Consider the following 26,373-nt stretch of genomic DNA (forward strand, 5'->3'; position numbering starts at 1 on the left):
AATCCAGAAATATTCCCAGGGTAACTATTTTCCTTTCGATGTTGTCTAGTATGTGCTCCTTTATTTCAAGAAGTGCACTTTCAGACGACTTGTTTTTTCTAAACCCGAACTGTTCGCTTGCTGTTATATTGTTTGCCGTCAGAAAGCCAGAAAGTCTTTTATGTATTATGTTCTCCGCTATCTTTGCAAAGATAGGAAACACTGATATTGGTCTGTAATTGTTCTTGTCTTTAACGGAACCACCTTTATGTATTATGACCACACGGGCTAGCTTCATTGCGTCTGGGAACACTGCGGTTGAAAGAATAAGGCTGAGAAAGTGCATAAGCGGGATGCTTACCATCGGCGCGACAGCTTTCAGTAGTCTAGCTTTAATATCGCCAGCTCCAACGGCGCAATCGTTTTTCAAAGCCAATATGACATCAGTTACCTCATATTGATTGGTGGGAAACATAGATATAGTATTTTGACAGTGTGTTTTCACAAAATGTTCACAAGGCATTTTGGCGCGGTCATCTGCCGAAGCACCCACATTATAAAGTGTTGGTTAAACAAGTTTGCAACCTCGATGTCACTCATGGACTCACTTTCATACAAACCACGTTTTAGCGTCTAGAAAAGACGTCTAGAACACGTCTAGAACAAACCACCGTAGATGTTGATGAGCCGTCCATTTTAATGGACGGCTCATCAGCAGCGCTGTCCATTAAAATCTCAAGCACCCCATAAAGCACGCCGAGAAGTCAAGGTAGCAGATTACTGAGAAAGGATCGCGGGCCCAACACACCTATTCGAATTGTCACCCCAGGCTACCGGGACACCCGCATGGACGCTCTTCTCTCCATATCAGAACTGGAAGCCCATTGGCTAAGTGCAGGAAATCTTCGTCATCAGGACCCAATGGCTTCGCATACTCTGCGCTTGCAATCCTTGATGAAGAGGTCAGATATGCACTTCTCGGCCTATACAGCGCATCATGACATGAAGGCTTGACCCTACCACATAAAAATACAGTCGCCTTGTCCCATACCTGAAGCCTGACAAATCGCCATTCGAATTGTCATCTTATCATTCAATAGTACTGGGCAGCCGCGTCGGCATGATATTGCAGAGAATGACCCTTACACGGCTACAATGATACTTGGAATTTTGCAACATCTATCACGAGGTAATGGCTGGCGCTCGACGCGGAGACTGGTCAATAGTTAGCGTTGTTCATCTTGCAACGTATGCACCGCACTAGAAACGCCTGAAACGAATCACTGCGGCCTTGCTTATTGAAGTTAAAGGTGCCTACGACAATGTAGATTATCATGCGGTTTTGGATGCATTAGAAGCTGTAGGCATTGGTGGACACTCCTTTTGCTGGATACGCACCGTTTTGAATGAAAGACCTTTGTTTATATTGAATGTACTGTCATCACTGATAGATACTTCTCTTGGAGCCCTCATGTCTCGGACTTGACAAAGCGTTTGGACGTCATCGTGGACATTCTCGTGTTTCTCGGCGAGAAGTCTTGGAGCGATACAGTATACAGTACCATCAATTTTGCAATTACATAAAGCCCTGTTTCGGATTTCTGCAGTACAGGTTATTCGTACAAGGAAATACTTGCACTACAAATATCCGCATACTTCAGAGTGTGCAAGTGCAAGCACTCAGAACTTGTCTTGGTCTCCCAAAACCTACGTCATCGATTGCGGCAGTGGCCATTCCCAAAGATTCTCCTTTGACAGTCTACAGTGCTACAGATGTCCTAAGAGCACACATCGAACATCTGACTTGGATTCCTTCACACCATCTTGCTTGCTTACCAGCAGTGAGGCCACATTCAACTTTTGCCAAAACTATTCGAAGAAATCCTAGTTACCAACGCGATTCACGCCTTCTGCACAATTATCAGCCTCATTGTGATATGTGCATCGGCTGCAAGGGCTATGGACCACTCCAGGCATCAAAAAGAAAGCAAAAGCCAAGTTGCAACCTTTGAAGTAAGCAACATTGGAAAACATTTAAAACGACCACAGATTACGCCACATATAGACACTTGGTTCGATAAAAGTAAATGGCACTGCTGCTGCAGTCTTCATCCCGGTAAAATATGCACAAATCAAGTTAAGGACTTCATGTTTTACCACCTCGACGGGTCCAGAACTCGCGGCACTCCATGCCGCGCTTGAGTTCAATAATCAGGAAGCATCACAACAATGGACAGTTTTTAATGATTCCAAAGTAGTACGTACAAAGCCAAATGCGCCGTGCACCCAATGAACAATCGGGTTCAGAAATTGGACAGATATATCATCGCACCGTCGACAAGGGAGAGAAGATAAAGTTTCAATGGCTTGAAGGACGTCGCAACCTCAGGGGGGATGAACATGCCGATGAAGCCGCCAGATCTGTGCATGAAATTGGTCAATGTGCCTTGAATCCACTCTCACGAACTGGCGCTGCGGCTGGGCTGCGATTGATGCCCGTGAAATTACTTTGCCTCTGTGGGACCCGAACATTATCACTATAAGTAATTTGCGTTTGTCCCCGGACATACATTTTCATTTAGCGCCTGGACTGCCTGATGCGTGATGCTCGTGGTTGCTTACCTGCACCAGCTTTTTCGTCCGGTCTATTGTAGAGTCCAGTGGCTTTCCAAAGGCAATTTGGTGCAGAACTAGGCACTCCTAGAGTAAGACAAGAAAATTTGGGTAGTGCTGTTTCAAGTTGATTCTTTGTGTTTTAGTGAGTTGGATGAAGGGAAACAAGCGCTTTTGAGTAAGAGACCAGGGTCTCTGTTCTACGTCATATATAAGGTTCCTTAAGCCCTCTTTCCTCCGCCGTAATTCTTCCACGCATGCGGTGGATTTCAGACAGCTGTGGTAGCAGAGGCCTGACATGGTGTTTGCGCTCCCCCGCCCTTTGTCCACCGAACATCTTGTAGGCCGAAGCCAAGCAAGCGCAGGTTGTCTGTGGTAGACGTTAACATGGCGCTAATTTGTGGATTATTTCGGTTCCCTACTTCGGACGCCTTCTGTTTTTTGCGCTTGTTCAAACACAGCATACAAGTAGAATTCAGCCGTGAACCACAGAGCTATCAACTCACTTGCCAACATCAAAGTTTCGTTCGAGAACAAAAGAGAACTTGAGACTTCATCTAGGCTTGCTCATTGTCTCAACGATTTGTATTGTGTTCCCCTGTTCGCCTAGTAACAGCATCTTGTACTGTCGTCAGCACAGATGCAGGGTTCAATGTGTGATAAGACTCTGTAATATGTTATACCACGTGGTCTATTTCACGTTTACCTAAATCAAAGTGCTTCATTGTCTTTGTGTTATTCTCCATTGGAGTACGTCCACTGGAGCAGAGAACTGCCCCTGTGGTATCGTGTTTAGCAGGAGAAAGCCATAACACTCAGCCACGATAGTTAAGAGCTTCCTACGCCTTTGTATTTCTCATAAAAATTAGCTGCGTTCCCTGTGGACTCCATGCGGAACTTCAGGATGCCCATAAGCTCTCTGTACAGATGGTAGCTATTACCAACCTGACACTGGGGCGACAGAACTTTAAAATGACAGGCCGCGAGGTCTAGAACACCCCAGCCTCTAAATAACCATTCAGTGGTTTCTTTCCTACTTTAAACGAAATATTCTGAGCACGAGAGCGCCAGTTTTAACACTTAGCTGCAGTGGCTGTACGTTTATCGGTGTGAATTGTAAAAATGGTGCTTTACTCTCTGTTCGGTGCATGTTAAAGAGCCAATGATGCTCGTAGTTATTCTGGAGGCCACCGCTCAGTCATGCTTCACACTAAGATAGCACGTAAAATTTTTATTTAGTCGCAACCATATAATGCAGCACTTTTCGCCATGTAACAGATATCCGATTAGAGATGAAAATACTGGGAAAATGCAAGCGCAATTTGAAATAATTTTCTTTTTATATGTCACGAATCATAAACAAAATGTTTGGGCTTTTACTATTCATCAATTCACCGCAAGAAACGCAAACAGCGGTATGTAAAACCAACTAAACGCACTTTCTGCGCGTTCAGCAGGTGCCGAAGTACTCAAACAACTTCAAACGAAACTTTCTCTTACAGAAATGATTAAAAATAGGCAGAAAAGGCAAATTTTTTAGCCTCTTCTTGAAAAGCTAATAGCGTTTTTTTGTTTGGTCCATTTTCTTCCAGAGGTAATTGAGTTAGTGTTACTTGTGATGCCGAGATTCTGAATGAAATGACTGAAAGAGAAGTGGTGAGGCTAGAATGTTATTGACAACGCAAGAAAACTAAGCAACCCAATGAAAAATAACTAAGCGCTGTTGCCTACAGTTTATTTTAGCATAGCGAATAGATTACCAAGCTCCCTTCGAAATGTTTATGCCTAGTGGTTGCAATGTCCTGAACTAATGAACGAAGTATGATTCTCTGCATTTTCCGTCTCACGCAGAAGAGAAATTTGGATGTAAGATCTAAAGTTTAAGTGGATCAAAATTATGACCTGATATGTTGAATAGCTGGGCGACGGCTATGCGAAGCTTTTAACTGTGTCCGAGCAATGTGCGTTTAACATTTATTTGTGGTCCCGTTTCACCGATACATTGTTTCTTACAGAAGGAACATTCATGCATATAAACTATATCTGAACTTGTGCAAGTAAAACTAGTTTTCACGACTTGTGTATAGCTTTTTACGGTGCTTTCAATTTCAAGGTCACGTTGAAGGTGCTGAGACAATTCTTCGGAGCTAGGGAGGAAAACTTACTAGATAAATACCAGCGCAAAGAGAATGGAGCGGCAGGTCCACCCAGGAATGCGCATATATGACTCCTACTGCACAGCTCCACCAATAGTGCTTGGCTCGAGCCTCCATAGCACTGCAGAAACGTAGCAGACAAATCCCAGAGTTTGAATCCCGATGATGTTGATCTGAAAGATGGTCTAAGGTTTACTCCCACAAACAACGCAGCAAATGTATATAAACTCCACAAAGATATAAGAAAGTTTTCAAGACGCATGCGCGTGAAGGAATTCGTTTTGTATATACGAGACGTAGGAACACAGGATAGAGACTCTCTTAGACTATCTAGCGCGGAAACACCGGAAGCCGAACAATGCCCAGATTTCGATTTATAGATAAAGCTAATCTCACAGGAAATTCTACTGTCAATGTGGCATTTCGGCAAGCGCAAGAAAAATTGTTAGAGAACTCTCGGAAACAAAGGTGATTATAACAAAACAAGCAGACATAAACGGCAGTATCATAACCTGGCATATCGAAATGTACGAAAATGAGGCGTTCAAACAACGGAGCAAACACACCCATTCCAGAAAACTTGACTGCAACTCAACTTCTGATTACAGCAACTTTGTGCAGATTACAATAACGGAGCTCCTCTACAAGAAACTATTCACCCTGTCTGAATATGGCTTCATAATGCCCATTATCAAGAAGCGGGCCTCTTTCACATTATTTCTAAAGTAACTAAGGTTCCAGTAGAAGAAATATTTACTGCAGGTATCCTAGACAGGCCTATAGCGTCTAATAACACCGCACCTACCTAGTCCCTACCTTGATTCTTAAATCATCATCTGTGATGCATCCATACTATCCTCCCACTTTTTGTTCAAAATATGCTCCACTCCCTTTACGTTATCGACTCCCTTCCCGCCAACAAAGCCCCCACGGATCGCGTTATGATAGTAACTTTACATATTTATGCTCTTTAAGCCCAATGTGCGGGTCAGTGAAGGAATTCAAGCCGTATAGAAATCCCTCGCAGTCATTTCTGAAGCGGACACTCCTGAAATTCAGCTGTCACTCCTTGAGTTAGTTCCTACGCTCAACTTTTCTCTTTCCATTCTATTCACTGGCTATAAACTTTCGGCACAAACATTGGAAACTCATTCGTTTAGACGTACTCCAGAATTTCCTTTAGATATTCGTTCAGAATACCCTTTAGAACCCCGCACCTATGAGCGTTACGTTGACGACATATTCGTAATAAGGGAAAATGGCACAAACGCGCTAACCAACCAATTAGCTATTTCAACCACTTTCAACCGCGTATTCAAAGTACTTCTCACAATTACCGTGTTCAAATCAACATGCTCGACATGACGGTTTACATTCAAAATAGAAAACTGAGAGTGACACTTTACCGGTAGCCTGCTGATTGGTAGTAATATTTAGACCACAATAGTCATCCCTCGCGACACTGCAAGCGAAGATATTTTGTCGGAGAAACAAAACGAATAAAAACAATCTGCAATGAAAACAAAGATTATCGTCCCCACCTCAACAACCTAAACAACGCTAGTGGATAGAAACTATCTGCATATTCGTCTTGACGTGGCTTATGACGTCGCGTTCAGATTGCAGAGGCAGTTGGAATTAGCTAAGAAATAACCTGCACCAGATTATGAGAGACCACCCGCCTTCATAACACCATGTCATAAAGCCCTCCCTAACTTAAAAAAACATACTACGAAAATACCACCCAAGATTAGTAAGTAAAGAGCGTTTGAGAAAAGTGTTCACGGTGTTACCAAGGGTCAGCTATCACAGCAAGAGAAACTTGGTAATGCACGCAAAAGTCAGCCAACATTATTCCCCAGTAATAAAAGCATTCATGGTTATATATTGCGCTCAGTTTTACACAGACGATATTAAGAAAGGACAGGACGTAGACGGACGTAGCGCAAATCCCTCCTTCAAAGCCGTCGCTGAGCACTTCAACCGAGCAAATGATAATATTAATGCAATTAAACTCTACATCTTACAGTCAAATCTCGGTTCTGCACGAGACAGAAAACAAAGCGAATCATACCTCATCTATAGGTTCAACACATATCAACCACTAGGCGTAAACATTCAAAGGAAGCTTCAGAATCTATTCCCTAGATTAAATTCCATGCTACAGGCAACAACTCTTAGTTGTTTGCATTTGGTTGCTTAGTGTTTTGTTATTGAGTTGTCAGTAATTTTCCAACCTCTCCACCTACATTTTCTCTGATTCATTCATCTCTCTCGTTAATTTAATTATGCTTTGACTTTCATTTTCAGGATCACCATTTTCTTCCGCTACATTTATCCTCTCTTTGAGGCAGACGAATGTTCACTGACATCCAGTGAAGCAGATAATCCCCCCTCCTCCCCAAGTCACCCAGGCCACTTCCACAAAAGGAGGAACCCACAGTAACATGTCAACAGGTTCACACACAAAGCTACCAAACTTTCCTCCTCTGACGTTCAGTAGCCTATGTTTGTTTGCAATTCTACACGCCACCGCTTACACCCGTGGTCGTTGCCTCACCCACCTGCCTTACCCTCTTTCTCCTTTCGAAGAACATTGCCTATTGGTACTGTGCCAAGGAGAGCATGCGTCGGCTTGAGAAAGACAAGTCCACTTGTCAAAACGTTGTCTCGTGCTTGCATTTTATTCCTGGTTTGCTCACCGTTTTGAGTTTTCATCTCCAGCCTTCCCCTTGTTTTCGCTGGATTACAAACTCAGGTTATGTAAAACAAGTACAAGCGGTAAGAAACATAAGTTATAGTTTCAGTTTTAAGATACTCTGAAATTCAGAACATCGTGCGTAAGCAACATTTCCCGCCTTCTTTATCCTAATAGTTTTTCACGGGAAAACAATGGTGTGCTTGGTTTCGATGTGTGCGTGATTTCGGTATGTCACACCAAAGTTATTTGCTGTAATGGAAAAAAAAAGAAGTCCATAACATTCTGTGACTGGATGGATGGACATTATGAGTGTCCCCTTTGGAACGGGGCGGGGGGTTGCGACACCAAGGTTTTGTTATCACACTGCCTAATGTCCTGCCTATAGGTAAAAAAAAAAGCAAAAGAAAGGGGAAAAAAGAAAAAAAAAGCGCACGATGAATTACCTTAGCCGAATTTTCTTACTCCCTGTTGTGAACTTTGTTTTTGTACGTCTCCGTTTTTTGTCGTTTCCCCACTTATCATCCACCAATCTTGCAATCGCCTCTTAGTAATCTCTATTGCGGACAAGTTTACTTTTCCCCTGCTCTCGCTGAACCCAAGGGCTTCAGGGAGTCCAAAGAAGCCTTGAAGGATTAAGACTGTTGGTATCTAAACAAGCCTTCCATACTGTAGCGCAGTAGACTCGAAACGGAATAGACAAAAGCCTAAAGAAAAAGTTTTTTCGTAAATACCAACATTGTCCGTAAATAATGACATCGATGACGACAGCACTAGTTCGGTTCTCCAAGTTATTTACATTCATTTTTTTGGATGTTGTGTCCCTATGTGAGGATAATTTAACAAAAAGTGAATGTGCTTCAAAAAAGGTCATGAAAATTTTCGATTTCGTATGGGTTATGTGCCCACATTCTTCAAATATATATATATATATATATATATATATATATATATATATATATATATATATATATATATATATATTCTGCACATGCAATATTTATTATGACTTGTAATATTTAATATTGTGAAAATATTATTATACATAACGGTAATAATTCTTCATATAGTATATTCTTCAAATATATATTGCGGCGTAAAGAACAACCTTGCCTAACTTAAAAGTAGCGTTTCGTTGTGAGTGCTGGTTACGGTGACCACAGACTAATTCATGTTGCTGAAGTTTGGTCACGCGCAGTTTGCAAAGAAGCAGCGCCTAGAATTTTGCTTAGTGAGAATTATCCCTAGCTGCAAATCACAAATACTTCGGCGCTATATACTTCGGCGCTAACGCTATATATTTCCTCGAGGTAGTCCAATGGCTCATTATTATACGCTTACTTATTCCATTCAACAGGTATGTGAACATCAAATAAGCAAACCTTAGCAATTATAAAGCAAAATGGAAATTAGGAAATTAGGAATTAGAAATTAGGAAAGCCAGGTTTTTCATAGCTTCACTTGCGCTAACGCGATTTCCTCGATATTTACCAAATAGGCTTTCTTTATAGCATTGATGTTTTCTATTGTGAAGAGTATTTGCCATCGTGCAGTGATAATATATCTAATTAAAGGCATGTCATACGTACATACACAAATTCACTGAATTTTGTTTCTTTAGAACAGCTTAAAGGTGTTCTGGCGCGAATGGTTTTGATATTTAATTGAGTCTTGTGATTATTTTATGCGGGACCACTACAGCTAATTTCCATACATTTGCGCAGTAAAATTCATTGGAGAGTAAACGACAAATTCGTTTTTTATATCCCGTGACATAGTTGCACATGGCATTGTTTACATCGCATGGGACAGTTGCGCATTGGATTGGCAGCAAGGCACAATATAAGTGGCATACTCTCTTCTCTGTTTTCACGCGCCTGCCTAGTGATCGCTGAATGGCACTTCTACGAACTGCAACCGGCGAGAGTTCGCGTCCCTTACCACGCGGATATGCTCACCCTCGAGCGCATTCTTGTGTAAAGGCACCTTTTCAGTAGAGGCTAGAACGACTGCAAGCCGGCATACAGCGGCACCGGCGGCAACCTTCAGGCCAGAAAAACAGTTGTGCTTGACGGCATGCTTGACTTTGTTATGAAGTCTAGCGGTCATAGTTTGGCCATATCAGCACGTGTTACACTTCAGCTTGATTGTTTTGCAAGACAGAAACGTTTGAACCTATCTGTCGTGCCACTGTGATATCGCCTGGTTGTGTGGAACAATGGAACTCCTGCAGCGTAGTCGTAGTTATGCTGCGGCATGGTTTCAGAGATTGATTTATCACGTATACTTCTAAAAATTTCTGTATAATCAGTAATTGATAGTCGGAGTAAGCAAGAAACGGCAACATGCAAAGCATATTGGTGGGATGTTGTGCTAGCAGAAATCTTAAAATGGATGTAGTGCTTGTTCGCAACTGTGCACTGGCTCATATCGACGTGGCCTAGCTAGAAAAAGAAAAGCTACTGGAGGCGGCACGACGTGCAACTAAAAACGGCAGGGAGGCACTGCCAGTTTGGCACTGCCAGCTAGAAGGAGAATGAATTGATTTCTGTGGTTTTAGTGCCAAAACCCCCATGTGAATATGATACATGCCGTGGTGTAGGAGCCCAGATTAAGTTTGACCACCAGGGGATCTTTAATGTGCCACCGATGCATGTTACAGGGGTGCTTGCGCATTTCCCCTCCATCGTAATGCGGCCTCCGCGGAGGCGACTTGATCCCGCGACTTTGTGCTTAGCAGCGCAACGCCATAACCTCTAAGCCACCGAAGCAGGTAGAGGCGCCTGAAGGAGGCGCCACGCAGCGTGGCGCTACCGGTCGAGTCGACGGGAACCCCGCGCCACAGAACTCGCGGACCGCTGGCGTTCAAAAGAGCACCCAGCGCCAAAAGATTACAATGAAGTGTATGGTGCTCTGTAACTAGCTTTTTAACGTGGACATTGGAAATGACAAATAAAGCTTGAGCGTTCTAGAAGTTACAGCATCAGTGATATTGGAAACAAAAATTAGGAAGAACTCCGAAGCAATAATTTTGTAACTTGTTTGGGCAGCAAATAGCATATCTAATGCACCCTGCATAAAGGGTTGGTGGCCAGAGGCTACATTTTCTTAAGTTGTGACTAATTGCCCGGATGATCTCATTTCGTTCTTGCATCTTGGCCGACTGTTCTCATTTGAGTGCCCGGATAACAGCGCTGGCGTTTAGCTCAAGGTCACTTCAAGGTCACCGACAAGGGGACGTAAAAGCATATGCTCAGAACCGGGCGCTTAGGTCTCTTTCAGGGACTAGGATCAAGTCCAGCAGTGCACCAATCCGCGGCCCACGCTACCTCCTTTACACTTTCGCCATTGTTCGTCCATGTATGGCAGAGTTACAGCTTTCTTGTTGTCTATTGATTTCGCATTAAAAGAGTTCCACCAGTGGTAGACTAAAAAGCGCTGTGAGTCATTGAAGACCGAAGAACACAGATTTTAAAGGTCCCTCCAAGAGGAACCTGAGGAGGGACAGACAAACAAATAGGCTAGGAAAACAGGCACTTTTACTAGCAGTCATTCTGGTTTGCTTGTGTACACTGGAGGAAGGCTAAAGGCAAATGAAAGAAGGAAGGAATAGCGAAGAGATAAAGCATAGGCGTGGAAACTATAGAGGAGGTGGGGAACGTCCATGAGGACTGTAGTCTCTCTCATAGAAGCCTGTGATAACTTATGAGATGTCATTCTGCTAACATGCCATAACGCAGTTTGCTTATTTAGCTCGATTAAGTTGAATCTACGTGCACGCACTCATAGTCCCACAGTACATAGCTAAAGCAGCATGTGCGTCAGAGCTTCAGCGCTGGAGATTTGGTTCGTGGACGGCTAGTTTGATTTTGTTTGTGACAGCGCAGCTAGAATATTAGGGACATAAAAGACACACGAGACAACACACCCCACAATGTGTTTCTATGGCCTTGACCACACACTATGAAATGTAAACAGATGTATTCTTGCTGTCGCGCCGGTGCTACAAGGAATTGGAAGGTGACCTACCAAAAAGCCCATACAGCTGTTTTTGCCCTTCTTTATTAAGAGACACAGACACACAATATGAGTGCGATGCCATATGTATTGTATTATAGTCATTCCCACAAAGCGATGCCGTGTCTTTCGCCGAGAGGAACCTTTCAGCACTACTCCGTTAGGTGCCCTGTACTCAGTCTACTGGTACGCCAATTTCGGTTCAAGATGCTTCGGCATAAGATTTCATGAAAAAATACCTTCGCGAATACACTCTAATATGCCTAGATATAGACTAAAAAAAGTATATGCCCCTAGCTGCTACTCTGCACACAGCACGGAGTTTTATCAGTGTGGACTACTCGAACACAGCACCGCATCTCAAGTGAAGGATCATTAATGCCTCAAAGTTAACATGCTGGCTTGTGTGTACCGAACAATGTCATCGACGTTAGCCGAACTTTCTGTGATGAAATAGGCCATGAGACACCTATGAGCATTTTCTCCAGGCAACTGGATCATTTTTACAGAGTTGAAGGCAGCTTTACAAACTCTGAACATGAGAAAAAACTCATCTGATGACCATCCCCGCTTTAACATTACATACTGAAATCTCTTGGAGCTTAAAAGCTAGTCATCTTGAAACACATTAGTGATGTCAGGCAAACGAAGAACACATAAGGTGGCTTGCAGCGGCCAGGCCGAAGAAATTCGGGGAAGATGGCCTCCTCTCTTAAATCTAGCTGTTATTCGGAGTACATACATTGTATAAAAAGCTAGCACTGAAGTCAAGGCAGGTGACTCATATACCAGACAAGAAGAACTCCCCCCCCCCAAAAAAAAAACGAAAAAAAAACGTGGCATCGAGCGGTGTTAATATTTTTATGTACATTCTTCTACCCTCTTCTTCTCAGGCCTTTCTTTCGCCGCCCTTCCAGAGTAGCTTGTAGGCGAATATTTCTACGCAGGCAAATCTCCATGGTTTTAAATGCGAGGGTCTCCCTCGCTCTACACTACACGAATGCACACAAGTATTTCCCTGGTGCAATATTAACGCTTAGGCAAGTACATTAGCAAGAAGAGCATAGTTGTAAAAATATTCCTCGTTTATATTGTCACACGCTAACGACGTTAAAGAACACAGTAACAATACTGTGAAAGACAAAACTAACCTTTATTGGGCGAACCTGCGCTCACAAAAACAGGCTAGACACAAAGCACAACAATAGCGGCGAACACAATCGGCGATCGTCGAAAATCTTATCAGCGGGTCAACTGCGTCGGCTTTTATACATCAGTCTTCGAATGTTCCAGAGTAATCGCTGGAACCCGCATGTCTTCCAAAAAGTTCTACACTATTTGCGTCGCGCATACATGCAATCAGGTTACACATGGTTCAGTGACAGGCAGCGGATGGAACCATCGATAACATTCCAGAAACTTCCAGTACATGCAAGCGCGTCATGCGCTGTGCGATAACATTTGCTAGGCGGTGACAAGCGGTCACCCGGATAAGATAAACAAGTACACGTGTCAATGTACTAAATACTGCAGAGAAATGTAAAAAGCAATCTACGAAATTGCGGTATACGCGGTCAGTGGCCGGTAAGTGAAATCACACTGCCTAAGTGCGTCTGCATTAGATATCATGAAGTATCGGGAGTTTGTGTATGATGTTTAAATAGATTCCAAAAGCACTGCACTCAGCCTTGCACGTAGAATCTGAATAGACGGGCCTGTTTCCCTATCAAATGGGCGAAAACGTACGCGAAGTATCGGATAGAAGAAGCGCAAGTTGCAGACTCGATAAGGCTCTAAACGTGAAAATTTCTTCTAAACCATGGCTGGAAAACGAAAAACAACGCAGGCGTAAAATATACATTAGCTTAGAGGGAGAACTTGAAAACACAGAACCGACAGTTTATCTTAAAAATAAGAAAACTTCATTTTTGAGAGTAGACAGCCAGAAGCCTGGACAGCACCGTGCACTTTAAGAATTACGTTGGTGGACCCAGAACATTACACCTACACTGCACTACGCGCACAAAAACACATTGCTCCATGCTTTGGTGCCTGCGCTTTCAGCACCTTCACTGCACCAGAATTCGGCGAACGCATGAACAAGTGACGCATTAGCAGTAACCATGGCACGAACTAAAAGCTGTTTGTAAATTTCCCGCTCTCTTTCTGCCTACTTTAAAAAAGATTAAATTGATGTACGGAGTTTTGCAGGCCGAAACCACCATGCGAATATGAGGCACGCCCTATTGGGCTACTCCGCATTAAATTGCACCAGCTTGAGTTCTTTTACTTGCACGTAAATCTAAGCACACGGGTATTCTTGCATTTCGGCTCCATGCAAATGCAGCTGCCGTGGCCGGGATTCGATCTCGCGACCTCGGCTTTAAAGAAAATAAACGCACGTAATGGTATAAAAACTGAACGAGTCATGGCTCACGACAAGGAATCAAGAGTAAGGTTTCAGTTGCCTGGTTTTTTTTCTCCTTCAACTGATGATAACGGTCGAGTGGATTAATAGAAGCTAAGTAGAAAACCAGACACCAATTCTGCGCAGCTACACACGCAAATGCTGAAATAGCTTGACTGAGAATGAAACAATGCAGCCAGTATGACCCTCCCGCCGCACGCCATGTCGCAGTGTGTACTCGCAAAACTGAAACGAGATAAAGTTAAAGCAACACTAGCAGCTGTTCAGAATCTATTATGTGATGCTGCTGAACGTTCATTTTTTTAACATTTTCAAGATGATTTTGTTTTTTGTCATCTTTCAGCTGTCACCGCATACGCAGCAGTAGAGCACATGGCCTCCTATTAGGATGAATCACATTTCTTGTTTCGTTTTAGCAATGGGGGAACGCAGGCTGCACACGTGGCGTTTGCAATTAAAGCTTGTAGATATCCCTGAATACGCATGACATGGAAAGCAAATGCTCGCTCAAATTAGTTTAAGGTCTCTTTCTGAATACGACTTTGATACTTAATACACTTGTCTACTATGAGCACTTATTCCGGAAAAGGCGCACTTGTCTGTCTTCGTATGCTAGCAATGTCATCTTTGTGAAGGTGTAATGAATGTTTGTTCTGAATGTTGAAGTATGTGAGAACACATTGTTATCACATACGATGGTTCTCATTCCTAATAAACCAAAAAAGTAAAAGAAACATGGGTGGCTACATTTAATTTTTTATGTGACACCTTTCGCTGCCGCTGATACTTTTAAAATGACTCTTCCTCTGTGAACCTTCGTAGACCTTCCCGACGGCGGCTGCTGCTGCCGTGCTGAATAGTTCATCATAGTAAAAATTATTTACGGTGTCAAACCATCGCTGATCTAATAATGAAGCCAGAATCGCATGTGTAATTCTGTCCTTTGAGTTCCTTGCCGCGTTTGTCCACCTTGTAGCACAGTGCACACGCGAGTTTCCTTTGCGACAACGATCCAGTAATTAAAAGTGCAAACCAAGGGCGTCTAATTGAAAAATTAAATTATCCGCTTTTACGTGCCAAAACCAGAATATGGTTATGAGGCACGCCGTAGTCGGCGTGTTTGCAGTGATTTCAGAAATTATGCTAGAGCTCGGCGAAGTTGATGCAATCACCGAGGTTGGCAAATGTGATCGGAACCGCTTGCCTGTTCTCGCATCATCGAAACTTACACATGCGCTTGCGGAGACGAGGTAAGTTCTAGAGCGTGCCAGAACCACCCACATGCTCACCTACACTGTTCTTTTTTTTTTTTTGCAAAGTGCAATCCTGTGCAGGATTGCACTTTCTTTCTTTTCTTTTTTTTGTCTCAGTGAAATGAAATAGTAATAAAGAACAGCTAGATAATATCATCTTAAAACCTATGTTGTTTTCCCGTCACCTGAAAGTCCATTCGAACAGACTTTGCGTTATAAAGCGGTACAGCTGCATGACCTGTTCGTCTATTAACGTTCATGCGCCGGATGTGTAATGCGCATGTGACGCGGCCTGACTGTTTCGTCGGTGTCATCCGCTCGGCTCAGTCGACCAGGCACGCATAAACCGACCAAAGCGACGGAAGTGGAACGCTGCGCAGCTGTGTCACGTAACTTTGTTCCATCTCTTCATTCTGGTCCCTTTAAAGCGACGACCCCGTCGGGTATAGAGTCAGTGGCGCCTGTTTCGGAGTGACACGTTTGCTGGTGCAAGAAATAATGGCTCAGGTAACTAGCAGCTTCCACATGTTTTAGAAATATATATTATCATAAGGAAAATGGTGAATACTTCTATGATTCTGGTAATTACTTGGAAATTTTCCACAGTGCCACAACAGCAACTTCAAAAGGTTGCGATCTAATACTGTGAAGATGTAGGCGCTGGAATTCTAGAGTGATGATTTTGAGAAAACTTCGTCGGTTTAGGTTCTGTTAACCTGGCATTGGTGTGCCTGTTTGGTTTAATGTCCCGTGATTCATTACAGCACTTCCATGTCCTCATTCTAGCGAGGGATAGCGGCGGGCCCCTGAGATAACGAACATTACGCCACCTAAGTACACCAAAACAAGGGTGGTGACTTCCTGCGCATTGCATATAACGCTGTGTTGCATACACATGGGATGTATTGCAAGAATTAACTTGAATTCAGTTCAATCCGGGCAGCAGGGGATTATTTCATTAGTCTTGCATGATCGTGCAGAAGGCAGCACCATCAACCTGCTCACTTTCCTCTGCAGAGAAGAAGTCAATAGTAGGAATGAAGGGGAGAGTTTACATAACACTGTAATTTCAAGAAAATGAACAAAAAGTGGTTGTAATGCGAGCGAAATTGCGTTTTGCGGAAAGCGCCTACGTTTCATCGCATTTGATTGTAAAATATGCTATATTATTTGCACCACTGCAGAACGCATGTCTTAAGAACAGCTTCTATATCGCTTACGAACCAGTGCACTCGTGACATCGGCTCAACGACAAATGACATGCTACGGTGTCGAATTGAAGCGCCGGTTCGGTTTCAGATAGCGACGGCTGAATTATTATGGGCACAGAATTTATAAATGCTCGTGCACCAAGCGTTGGACTGATGTTACAAAACGCAAGGTTGTTAACGTAGCTTCGAATGCCCCATCTTCACGTTGTTCTCTAATTAACCAGTGTTGCTGAGAAGTGGGCATGCCACCCACAGGCGTGTCCTAGGGCGTCCAGTGTGTGCCTCTGTCCCCATGATCGGCACTAAGGCTGACTGTCGTGGGTCGTGACGCTTATTCTCCACAGTGCAGAGGAGATACTGTGAATTAAAATTGTGAAAATGGAATTGCTGTAGACTAGAATAGACCCACCTAAGGGGGTTTTCAAAGGGCAGCGACGTTGGTGAGCGACGACTCTCATTGGCTGACGCGATAATAAGGACATTACTTTTCAGTCACACCGTCCAAAAGAACGTACAATATAAGTAATGTCCAATGTTTTCAGTTAGTTCTTTCATGAAAATTTCCCTGAAATTTGTAGGCTTTTTTATTTCAGCCCGAACATTTGCGTTTATTTTTGGCAAGTATTTTCTTCTAGTTATGTTCAATACACAAAATAACAAGCGTTCGAATCTAGCAAGGCCACAATGCGTATGCAGAAATGTGACTCCTCTGGAACTAGGATAAGTGCGTTTGGTATTCGAACATAATTCCAATTATACTTTATTGGTAACAATATGCAAGGACAGAACCCCGATCATAAATAGCGAAAAAAAAAAGAAATGTTAGGTATGATCTCGCATCAGCGTGCGTAACCTTGCAAAAGTCTCATCTGCCGCAGTGGTATCGCAAATCTTGTGAGGAATCCGGCAGTTTAAAGGTTGCCAAAATTATTCCGGAGTCTTCCACTACAGCGGGCCTCATAATCATACCATCGTCAGGCCATCTGAAACTCCGTCATTGAGATTAGTTTCTCCAGGTTTGCGTTGCGCACACCCGAAAGTTTCGGGAGTGGAAACATCCCGCTTTCAGACAGAATGGTTTATTACTATGGCGCAGCGATGCTGAGAAGGGGTTAGTGGGTTCGGTCTTGGACGCGGGGGCTGTATTTACATGAGGACATAATAAAGAAACGCCTATGTAGCATGCATAAGGTGAGAGGTAAGGAACACCGGCTGGTGAAAATTATTCCGCCTAAGGGGTGCCTCATATTAAAATCTATATTTATAATAGATTAGATTAGATTAGATTAGATTAATAATAGATTAATAAATCTATATATTAAATATATTATTGCAGGTAAAATCCCATAATCTTTTTTTCTGGTCGTGGTATTAGCTCCAAACACAACCTAAAGAGGCACTGCGAGCACCATTCTTGCGAGGTCCGGGCAAAGACTCGCGTGTGTCGTTTCCTACAGTGTGGGCGCCGTCTTGGCGTCTTGATGATCCTCTCGTTCTGCAGGCTATCAGAAATTCGATGGTTCTTTGTATGTATGTTTGGCAGTATTTTAGCGAAGATGACCAATGCTGGCCAATCATCATCACCAGAGCTACGAAAGGGGCTGGGCGCTGGTGCTGGAATTTTTGCTCCTGTTCAACATCAGCGTTAGCAGCTATTTTTTGTCAGTCAATAAACCACTCTGCAATTGGAGGAATGTGTACTGTATGTTCAAAAGGTCCTACCTGGATCTCCGGTACCACACGCTATTGTCTACCATGCCTGAGGACGCATCCCAGCAGGTGCCGGCAGGTCGTGGCATCTGGTGTGCTGCGCCGAATTTACTTGCTATATTAAGCGGCGCCGATGACAACGACGAGGAGGAATGCATTTCATTGTAGAAGAGGGCAAGCGCGCACAACAAATTGGAAGAAGAGACATAAACCAACAACGAGATTTTGTTTCTTGCGGGCGCTGCAAGCCTCTGGAAGAAGACCCATGAGAGAGGTTTCCATATGTGGTCAGCGTGTAAGACATCTCTTGTAGTCGTGTTGGGCAACCAGCAGTGGGCAAGCTGAACGCAGAGGAACGCTTGCAGGAACGAGAACAGCAACAGGGCGAATGAGTCACGCGCAACAACGATAATATTCTAGACTTTTGTCAGAGGTTCACTACCACCATGTCAGAGTGGGATAGAATCAATAAAGTTATGCAGCACATAGAGGACGACGTCTTTAGTATGCTGCTTCCAAAGAATCTGCGCACGGTAGGAAACAATACTCTTTGCCAAATCTGGTCAAACGCGCTGCGCAAACATCAGTGTTTGAGTCGTCATCTTCCTTAGCATGACCAACATCTCGCTGGAGTGGCTGCCGATTCCGACCAGTCAACGCTGCTCTCAGCGATAAAGGCGCTTGTGCTCTCCTCAGTGCGCATCGCTCAGCCACAGCATTTACAACAGCCCGTTTAAAATTTTGAGCCCAGGCTCCATCATGCGATTGAACAAGCAACCACCCAGGTCTGGTTGTGAACTGCTAACAGATATACTTGCAAAGGCGCCCCTCAGTTATGCTGAATTCGTCACAAGGCCCCCATTGCTCCCTGCGGCTCCACGACTCAGTTATGCAAGCGTTGTATCTAGGCACCGACCACGTGTCACCGGCCCATTGTTTCACCAGACGCTTTATCCACCATATCCTCTTGCCTGAACTAGGCCTGCATCGCACACTTGTGGCGTATGTCTGACGATGGGCCAATAAGCTTTGTGTGACGCAATGCCAGTCATATGTTCTGCCATTGTGGACACGCTCAATCACCTTGTGCCACATCACTCGTGATATCTCGCGATACAAGCGGGCCAAAGCCATTTCCCATCTCTTACGACCCATTTTCGTTCCTTCCAAGTGTTCGACCGATGCCTGTTACACGCCGCTCACCTTCGCTTTGTTGCCACTCATCAACGCGGATGCGACCTCATCCTACAGCTCAAGAGGAGAAACTGATTGTCGCACTACGCGAGAGAAAGGCTACGGCGTCGTCGAACTACAAAAGCTGTCACGATCGCCCACCAAGTAGTATGAAAGTTTGTGTTGAAGCTGTTCGCACGTCGACTCTCGTGGACACTGGAGCCACCGTTTCTGTTATATATGCAAAACTCCGTCACTCGCTTCGCAAAGTTGCTACGCTACTTTCGGTATTCCCCCTTCACATAAAGCGCTCGGCATGTTCACTCTGTAGGGCATGCATGACGTGTGTGGTCATTGAGCATGTCCTGCGCACCATCGAGTTTATTTTTATTCTTGTTCTCTTGACCCTATCCTTGGCTGGGACTTTCATGCTGTAACGCCGTCATTGATTGCACACGTACTGCAATTGAACTATCACCGATAATAAATGTAAATTCATCTTACGTTCCTGCCTTTTCCTGTAAAGTAGTAGTGAAAAGAAGATACCAACGTTCCCCCAAGGAGGTTAAAGAATAACTGCTGCTAAAAGGTGAAGCCGCCGCATCGCTAAGTTGGGGGGGGGGGGAGGCTAAAGCACGCCCGTCACCGCAGCCTATGCGTTTGAGGTCGGCATGTGTTGCCATGTGTGGTGTTGTGGCGATCTCAAGAGGTGCTAGCGCGCTCAGGTGTTTTTAGGAAAGTTGACGTATAGGCAGTTGACATCTTAGTGTTATCCTGCTTGTTTAAATAAGGGTGCAGATTAGCATCACCTTGCTCTAGAATAAAGCAAAAATATTACTTCAGAATAAGAGGAAACAACCGCCACCAAAGTTCTGAGACTCTCCAGGCAATAGGGATGCTAAAGCACCGGCCACCCCTGACCACAATGAAGATAATAATGAATACTTACGCTTATTGCATGTGCGGCTATTTCGCATGCTACATTTCCAGTTTTTAATTTGTTTTTGTTCTGACAGCTTTCATGGTCGGTCAACTTCTGCGTTATATTAAAGAAGATGAATAAACACTAATTATTGCTCCAATTTTTTTTCTAGTTTGTGGCAGCTGCCTATTCATGCCGATAGAAAGGAAAAAATATCCCAGTGCTTGGATATCTGCGATCTGCAGACCTCCAATATAACTCGCCTCATAGCCCACACTATTGCATTAGAACTTGAAAATCCGTTAAGCAAAAACAGCTGGAAAATTTGGTGAAAAGTTGCTGCGGAGCTCTTAGAAGGCCGCTTCTTGGCCCTCACAAGATGGCCGCTACCGGCATCACCCGAGCCCATATGCCGGTATAGGCGGCTTGCACTCCAGCAATTTTCTTTACCCTCCTTACATTCCCCCCAACGCCTCAGCACTTCGCCCCGTGTGCTGCTGCAGCGTCTCTGGCGCAATCGTGTTTTGTTCTTCATCTGGTTTGTTTCTTACACGGAAAAGCGCTGTGCTACCTTTTTGTTTCTGATTACACTACGGTAGGCTGCAGTACTCTTCTTTTTTCGAACCCAGTTCCATACCATGTGATATGGCTTCGAGGAGAATGCTTGCGCAATGCGGAAGTCACCAACAACATGCAGTTGGCGACATGTTGGATGGCGCAGCCTCTGCCGCCTACCCATAATTTATTTATTCATTTATTTATTCATTTATTTACTTATTTATTTAATTACCTAATATGCCCGAAGGCGTTACAGAAGAGTGTGGGCAAAATTACATAATTGTTGTGATTGTTGGCGGCTGGTATATACAATAATTATTGTCGACAGCGCATTGAAACGCAGAAACACTTGCAATGCCGACGACGGAGGTGGGCAGGTGGTTCCATTCCTTTGATGTCCTTGGCAAGAATGAATCGAAAAATTAGTTATTGTGGCAAAAAGGGATTTCAACTTGATCACGGTGATTACTACGAGAAGACAAATTAGGTGGCTAATTAAGAAGCTCATGTTTAGATGTGGATTATGAAAAATCTTATGAAATAAGGATAAACGAAACACTTTTCGGCGCAGAGAAAGATTAGGAGGTTTCAAAGTGCGTTCCATCAACGATACGCTTGAAAGCGGGAACAATTTGAGAGAATGAAACGCGCACTACAATTTTGTACTGATTCCGATTGAGTATTAAGAAAACCTTTACTGGAATTCCACAAAGCGCGCAACATATTCAAGCCTAGACCCTTATTGTTTTATCGGCATCTGAATCATTCTTCATGGATGTGGTTGGTCCTTCCATCGCTGCAGACCTTACACTGATTCAGAGCACCCAGCTTTTTTGCATGTAAAGCAAATTTCGTTCTTCTATCTATGTCATGCAATTTTTCGCAGGGCCCGCACGTCCACCGTCTTGCATAACAAATACAGCGGCGACCACGCACCATTATGATAACGCCCGTACAGTGTCATGTTACCAACGGAAAGTCGACCTCACGCTTTGCCACCAAGTGATTAAACCTTCATATAGACCGCGGATGCCTCGAAGAAGAATGGCTTTGTTCGCTTGTGTAGATTATGGAGGCCTTAACCAGATCTTTCGCAAGGACGTCCATCCCCTACCACGATTATATGACGTCACTGACTATCTGCGAGGAGCATGATTCTTTTTGTTTTATTAGATTTGCGGTCTGGCGGTTGCTAGCGCCAGTGCAAGAAGTTGATCGGCTCAAGAAATTACTTGTTACACCTGATTGTTCGCACAAAGTTAACGTCATGCGCTTTTAACTTTGACCTGCACCCACAAAACTTCAGCGCATGATGGCCACCTGCTACGTGGCTAGTGCGACGTGACTGGTGCAATTCATGCGATGGTTCATTCGAAATTCACCGTCATATCCCCCTTGGCAAAGCTGCTCGAATGCAACGATACTCCCCCTCGTGGTCATCGGAGTGCGAGGACGCATTCACAAATCTGCGTTGTCTTCTTACTTACCCATTAAAGTCCAGCGTGACCATATGGTCACGTTAGTCTGCATAGTGGATTTCAATTAATTAAGATTAACAAAACGGCACCAAAATCGCATTTGACATACCGTTAGGCAGGTGAGAGTTCCCTTTATGGATATCAAGTGGCAACAGGTGTCAGTCGTTTTGTGGGAGCCCCTCACGAAGGCAGGAATAAGTGTTGCTGTGCGAGTAGCGTCGCCATGCATGACTCTAAGGGGTAATGCGTTTTTTTTTCACTACTTTTTTAAGCAATAGTCGGATATCCTTATCACCATATTGCTCTTTGAATATGTGACCTTCGATGAGCATTTGTGAAAGATTAACGTTTGATTTCTCCATGAACGAGCGTGTTATCTTTCGCGCTGCCATATGGTCACGCTGGGCCTTTAGGCTACGTAACTTTTTATTTAAAAAAAAAACTGCATTCTCATCTCTTGCACGGCTGCTGGCGCGTCCCCACAGTGGTTATTTCTTATTTTATTGTCTGAATAGGTTCATCTTGGAATAAATAGCAAAGATATTCGGAGAAGACGATGAAGACGTGTCAGTGATTTATATCGACCCGCGAGAGGGTAGCACCTATTCGGATGAAGAGTCGGCCGATGAAGACTCAGGCCGGCTCATTGACAATCTAATCGGGCGGCAGCTATGAGCAGGCGCTGAAACTGTTTTCTCTGACGGACGCCGCATTGGTGGATCCGACTCGGACGATGACGACCCCGCCAGGCAAGGTCACGGAACATGAGAGGTTTCTTTTGCTGTAGTTGATGCGGCCATTCCTGCGAAATTATCCAGTACTTCTAAGTAGACGAACGGTGACCTCCAGAGAAGCCTTGGCCTATTTCCCTACCCAAACTTTGCTGCTTACAGGGACTTTTCACCTGTTGAGTTGTTCGAAACCTTTTTTTTTTTGACGAAGCCGTCGTGTAGCTGCTAGGCGAAGAAACAAGAAAGTATGCATTGTTTTTCAATACGCTAAATCCGGAGGTTACCAAAGAAGAATTAGGTTTTCTTTGAGCGCTCGTTTTGTCCGGCTATAACCGCTTGCCAGGGAAAAAGTGCTATTGGGACAGCGGCTTGGATATGCGCAACAAGATGGACTACAATGCTATGCAAAGTAATCGCTTCGTACAGATAACGCGATTCCCGCACTGCGCGAAATACAAGCCTAACGCTTAGTGACAAGTTGGCAGGGTTGCGTCCATTGGTGTCACTATTGAAAGCAAGGTTTCTGGGGCCCTTTCAACCTGTGCGTCACCTGAGCTATCATGAAAGTATGATTGAGTACTATGGTCTTCATGGTTGTAAACAGTTTATACGCGGAAAGCCTATTCGCTTCGGTGATAAAGTATGGTGCCTAAATGCCAAGAACGGATACCTTGTAAACTTCAAAGTGTATCAAGGCAAGCAGGGGATCCCGGAACATGTGAAAAATATGAAAGGACTTCGGAAAAGCAGCGGCGCATCTTCTTCAAATGGTGGATGAACTCGCAGCAGAGACGCACGACCTTCCTTTCTTTTTCTATTTTGATTATTTATTCACAGGCATGCCGCTACTCAGGCGTTTGAAGGCACAGGGTTACGAAGGCACGGACACAGTGAAGCAGAACCGTGTTACCAAAGAGTGCCCTATCGCTCGGCCACAATTAATCAAGCGCCAACATAGCGGGCACGAAGAGCCCGTGCTGAGCGACAATCGGATAGTTGTTGTCCGCTGGATGGACAATTCTGTAGTAACAATCGTAAGCACCATTCACGGCGCAGAGCCAATGTCACCTGCAGACAGCTACTTTCGTGTTCAGAACGAGCAAATCAAGGTGGCTTTCCAAAAACACTGTTGCTCAGTACAGAGAAGTGGTTCTTGAGGGGAAGGAGAAAAGGCTAGCGCTATTTTCTGCAACCCATGCGGGAGCACGGCTCAGTGCCAGCAGGGTGGAGGGTATGGGGTAAAGAGAGAGAGGGTAGTAGAGAGAAAGGTAGAGGGTCGTAGAGATGGAAGCGAAGTAGTGGCCGATCAGGAAGACCGAGGTGGTGGGATGGCCGTTAGGCCATCCGCCTTTGTAGAAATGTCCTATAGTCTCGCCGAGAGCCCCGACGAGTCGAGGTACTCGACGACACTTAGGAAGGCTGGTAGCTGATTACGACAGGGGAAGAGGATATCTTCCTGTCGTGAACATGGGAGCCCCAGGCGGTGGAACTCTTGCAGAAGTCGACCGCGGTGCTGCAGGTGGGCAGAGTTTCTGGTTCACCACAGGAGGCACAGGCTGGCGAGGTGGCTTTCCCAAGACGGTGCCGGCGGGCTGCCGTCCAGTAACAGCCAACTCGCAGTCGGAGCAGCAACGAGGCATCCCTTCGTAGGAGGCCGTGCTGTGGAAGAGGCCATGCAGGCCGGCCCAGGGATACCCGTTTGTCCGGGTGGCAGGCGATGGTGCGCCGGCGCAGCCTGTGCCTAGAGAAGTCTGCCGCTGTTACAGCAGGGCTGAGGGGGACGCTTGAGTAGCGGGCACTTTTTGCCAGAGTGTCCGCCTCTTCATTGCCCGGGATCCCCACGTGTGCCGGTAGCCAATGCAGAGATACTGAGCATCCTGCGTCCTGAAAGGCCGTCAGTCTTGAGGAGAGTAGTGCTACCCCAAGGCTAGCCCTGTCAGGGTTCTGCAGGCAGAACATCGCCGCCTTTGAGTCGCAGAAGATGGCTGCCGGGGTCGCTGGTAGCTCCTCTGCAAGTAGGTGCACAGCAAGGTGGAGTCCTGCTAACTCTGCTGCGGTAGAACTTGCGTGCCCCGGGAGACGGCACAGCTTGGTCTTTCGTAGGGCCGGTGCAACGCAGGCTGCTGTGGATGAGCCAGTCTCCGGTATCACGGATCCATCGACGAAGATGTGAAGAAGGTCCCCATGTCTCTCTTGAAGGAGAGAGGCTGCCGTCTGCTGTAGGGCACATGATGGGGAACGGTTCTTCGAGACACTTGGCAGCTCCGTCAAGATAGGGATTGGTGGTCGATGTGGTGGGCGAGGCTGTACAGCGTTTACAGGCGTGTCCCCTATGACCTCCTTATAGAGGCCACACAGCCGTCCCATGTGTGATGCTGGCCAGGAGTGTAGGCGGGTCAGGAGTGCTTGACCATCTGCGGCATGGTGTAGGTGATCAATGTGTCGTAGCCCCTGTTGTAGGAAGAGTAATGACAGGGGCAAGACACCTGCCTCAGCCAAAGAGGCGGCCACTTGTGAGGTTCGGGAAACGCCAAGACAGAGCCGTATTGCTGACCGATGCTGTAGCTCCAGTTTCCGCAGGCGGGGTGGGGGCAGCGCCACAAGAGGGAGGGCATACAGTAGCCGTGAAGTGACTTCAGCTTCAAATAGCTGCAGGGTTCACCTGGTGGCACAGCCCTGTCCACGGGCAACGAGCTGTGAGATAGCCTTGCGGACCCGAAGCGCCTGGGCGCACAGGGTCTTGGTAGCCGGCAGCCAGTTCAGCCGATGGGCAATGCTCAGCCCTAGGTAGGTGACTGCCTTGTTCCATGGGATCTGGACGCCCTCCAAGCGCAGCCGGCCAGCTGAGCGGTGGGCTGATTCTCTGGGGTGCAGTAGCAAGGCCGCGATCTTCCTGGCCGAGATGGTAAGGTCGATGCCGCACAAGTAGGCAGCCGCAGTGTCCAGGGCTCTCTGTAGGGCCGCACGTGCCTTGCGGATGTGTTGCGGTGGTCCCCGCACACATAGGGTGGTGTCCTCCGCGTATATTGAGGACTGCACGGGGTAGTGATGGTCGATTGGCAGGGCAGCAGGCAACCGTGCCATGGCCAGGTTGAAAAGGAAGGGGCTCACCACTGACCCCTGTGGCATGCCTACAGTGACTGGACGGGGGGTGCTCTTCGATTGACCCACACGTACCCTGAGGGTGCGGTTGTTCAGGAACGACGAGAGGAACTCCCGCAGGTTGCCGCAGATGCCGAGGAGGTCCAGGCCCTGCTGGACAACTGCGTGAGGGAGGCTGTTGAAGGCACCCTGTACGTCGATCAGCAAGAGCATCACGAGGTCCCCGCCGGCCTTGGCGTCCTCCAGGGTGGACACCATGTCAGCGATGGAGTCCGCAGTGCACCGCCGCCGCCGGAAGCCCGTCTGTTGGTCTGCCAGGAAGCCGCGAGCACGGGCCACCCAGT

At 45.5% G+C, this 26,373-nt stretch overlaps 1 protein-coding gene across 1 annotated transcript; it reads right to left on the reverse strand.

Moving 5' to 3' along the window:
- Positions 1-890: 890 nt before the first annotated feature.
- Positions 891-25,294, reverse strand: LOC139047091 (uncharacterized). Its single transcript, XM_070521050.1, has 3 exons — positions 24,623-25,294; positions 2,602-2,679; positions 891-962 (listed from the first exon to the last, which is right to left on the reverse strand). The coding sequence occupies exons 1-3, from the start codon at positions 25,292-25,294 to the stop codon at positions 891-893; spliced, it is 822 nt and encodes a 273-aa protein (XP_070377151.1).
- Positions 25,295-26,373: the final 1,079 nt, after the last annotated feature.

This window comes from Dermacentor albipictus, chromosome 6 (genome assembly GCF_038994185.2).
Source record: "Dermacentor albipictus isolate Rhodes 1998 colony chromosome 6, USDA_Dalb.pri_finalv2, whole genome shotgun sequence".
Taxonomy (NCBI): Eukaryota; Metazoa; Arthropoda; class Arachnida; order Ixodida; family Ixodidae; genus Dermacentor; species Dermacentor albipictus.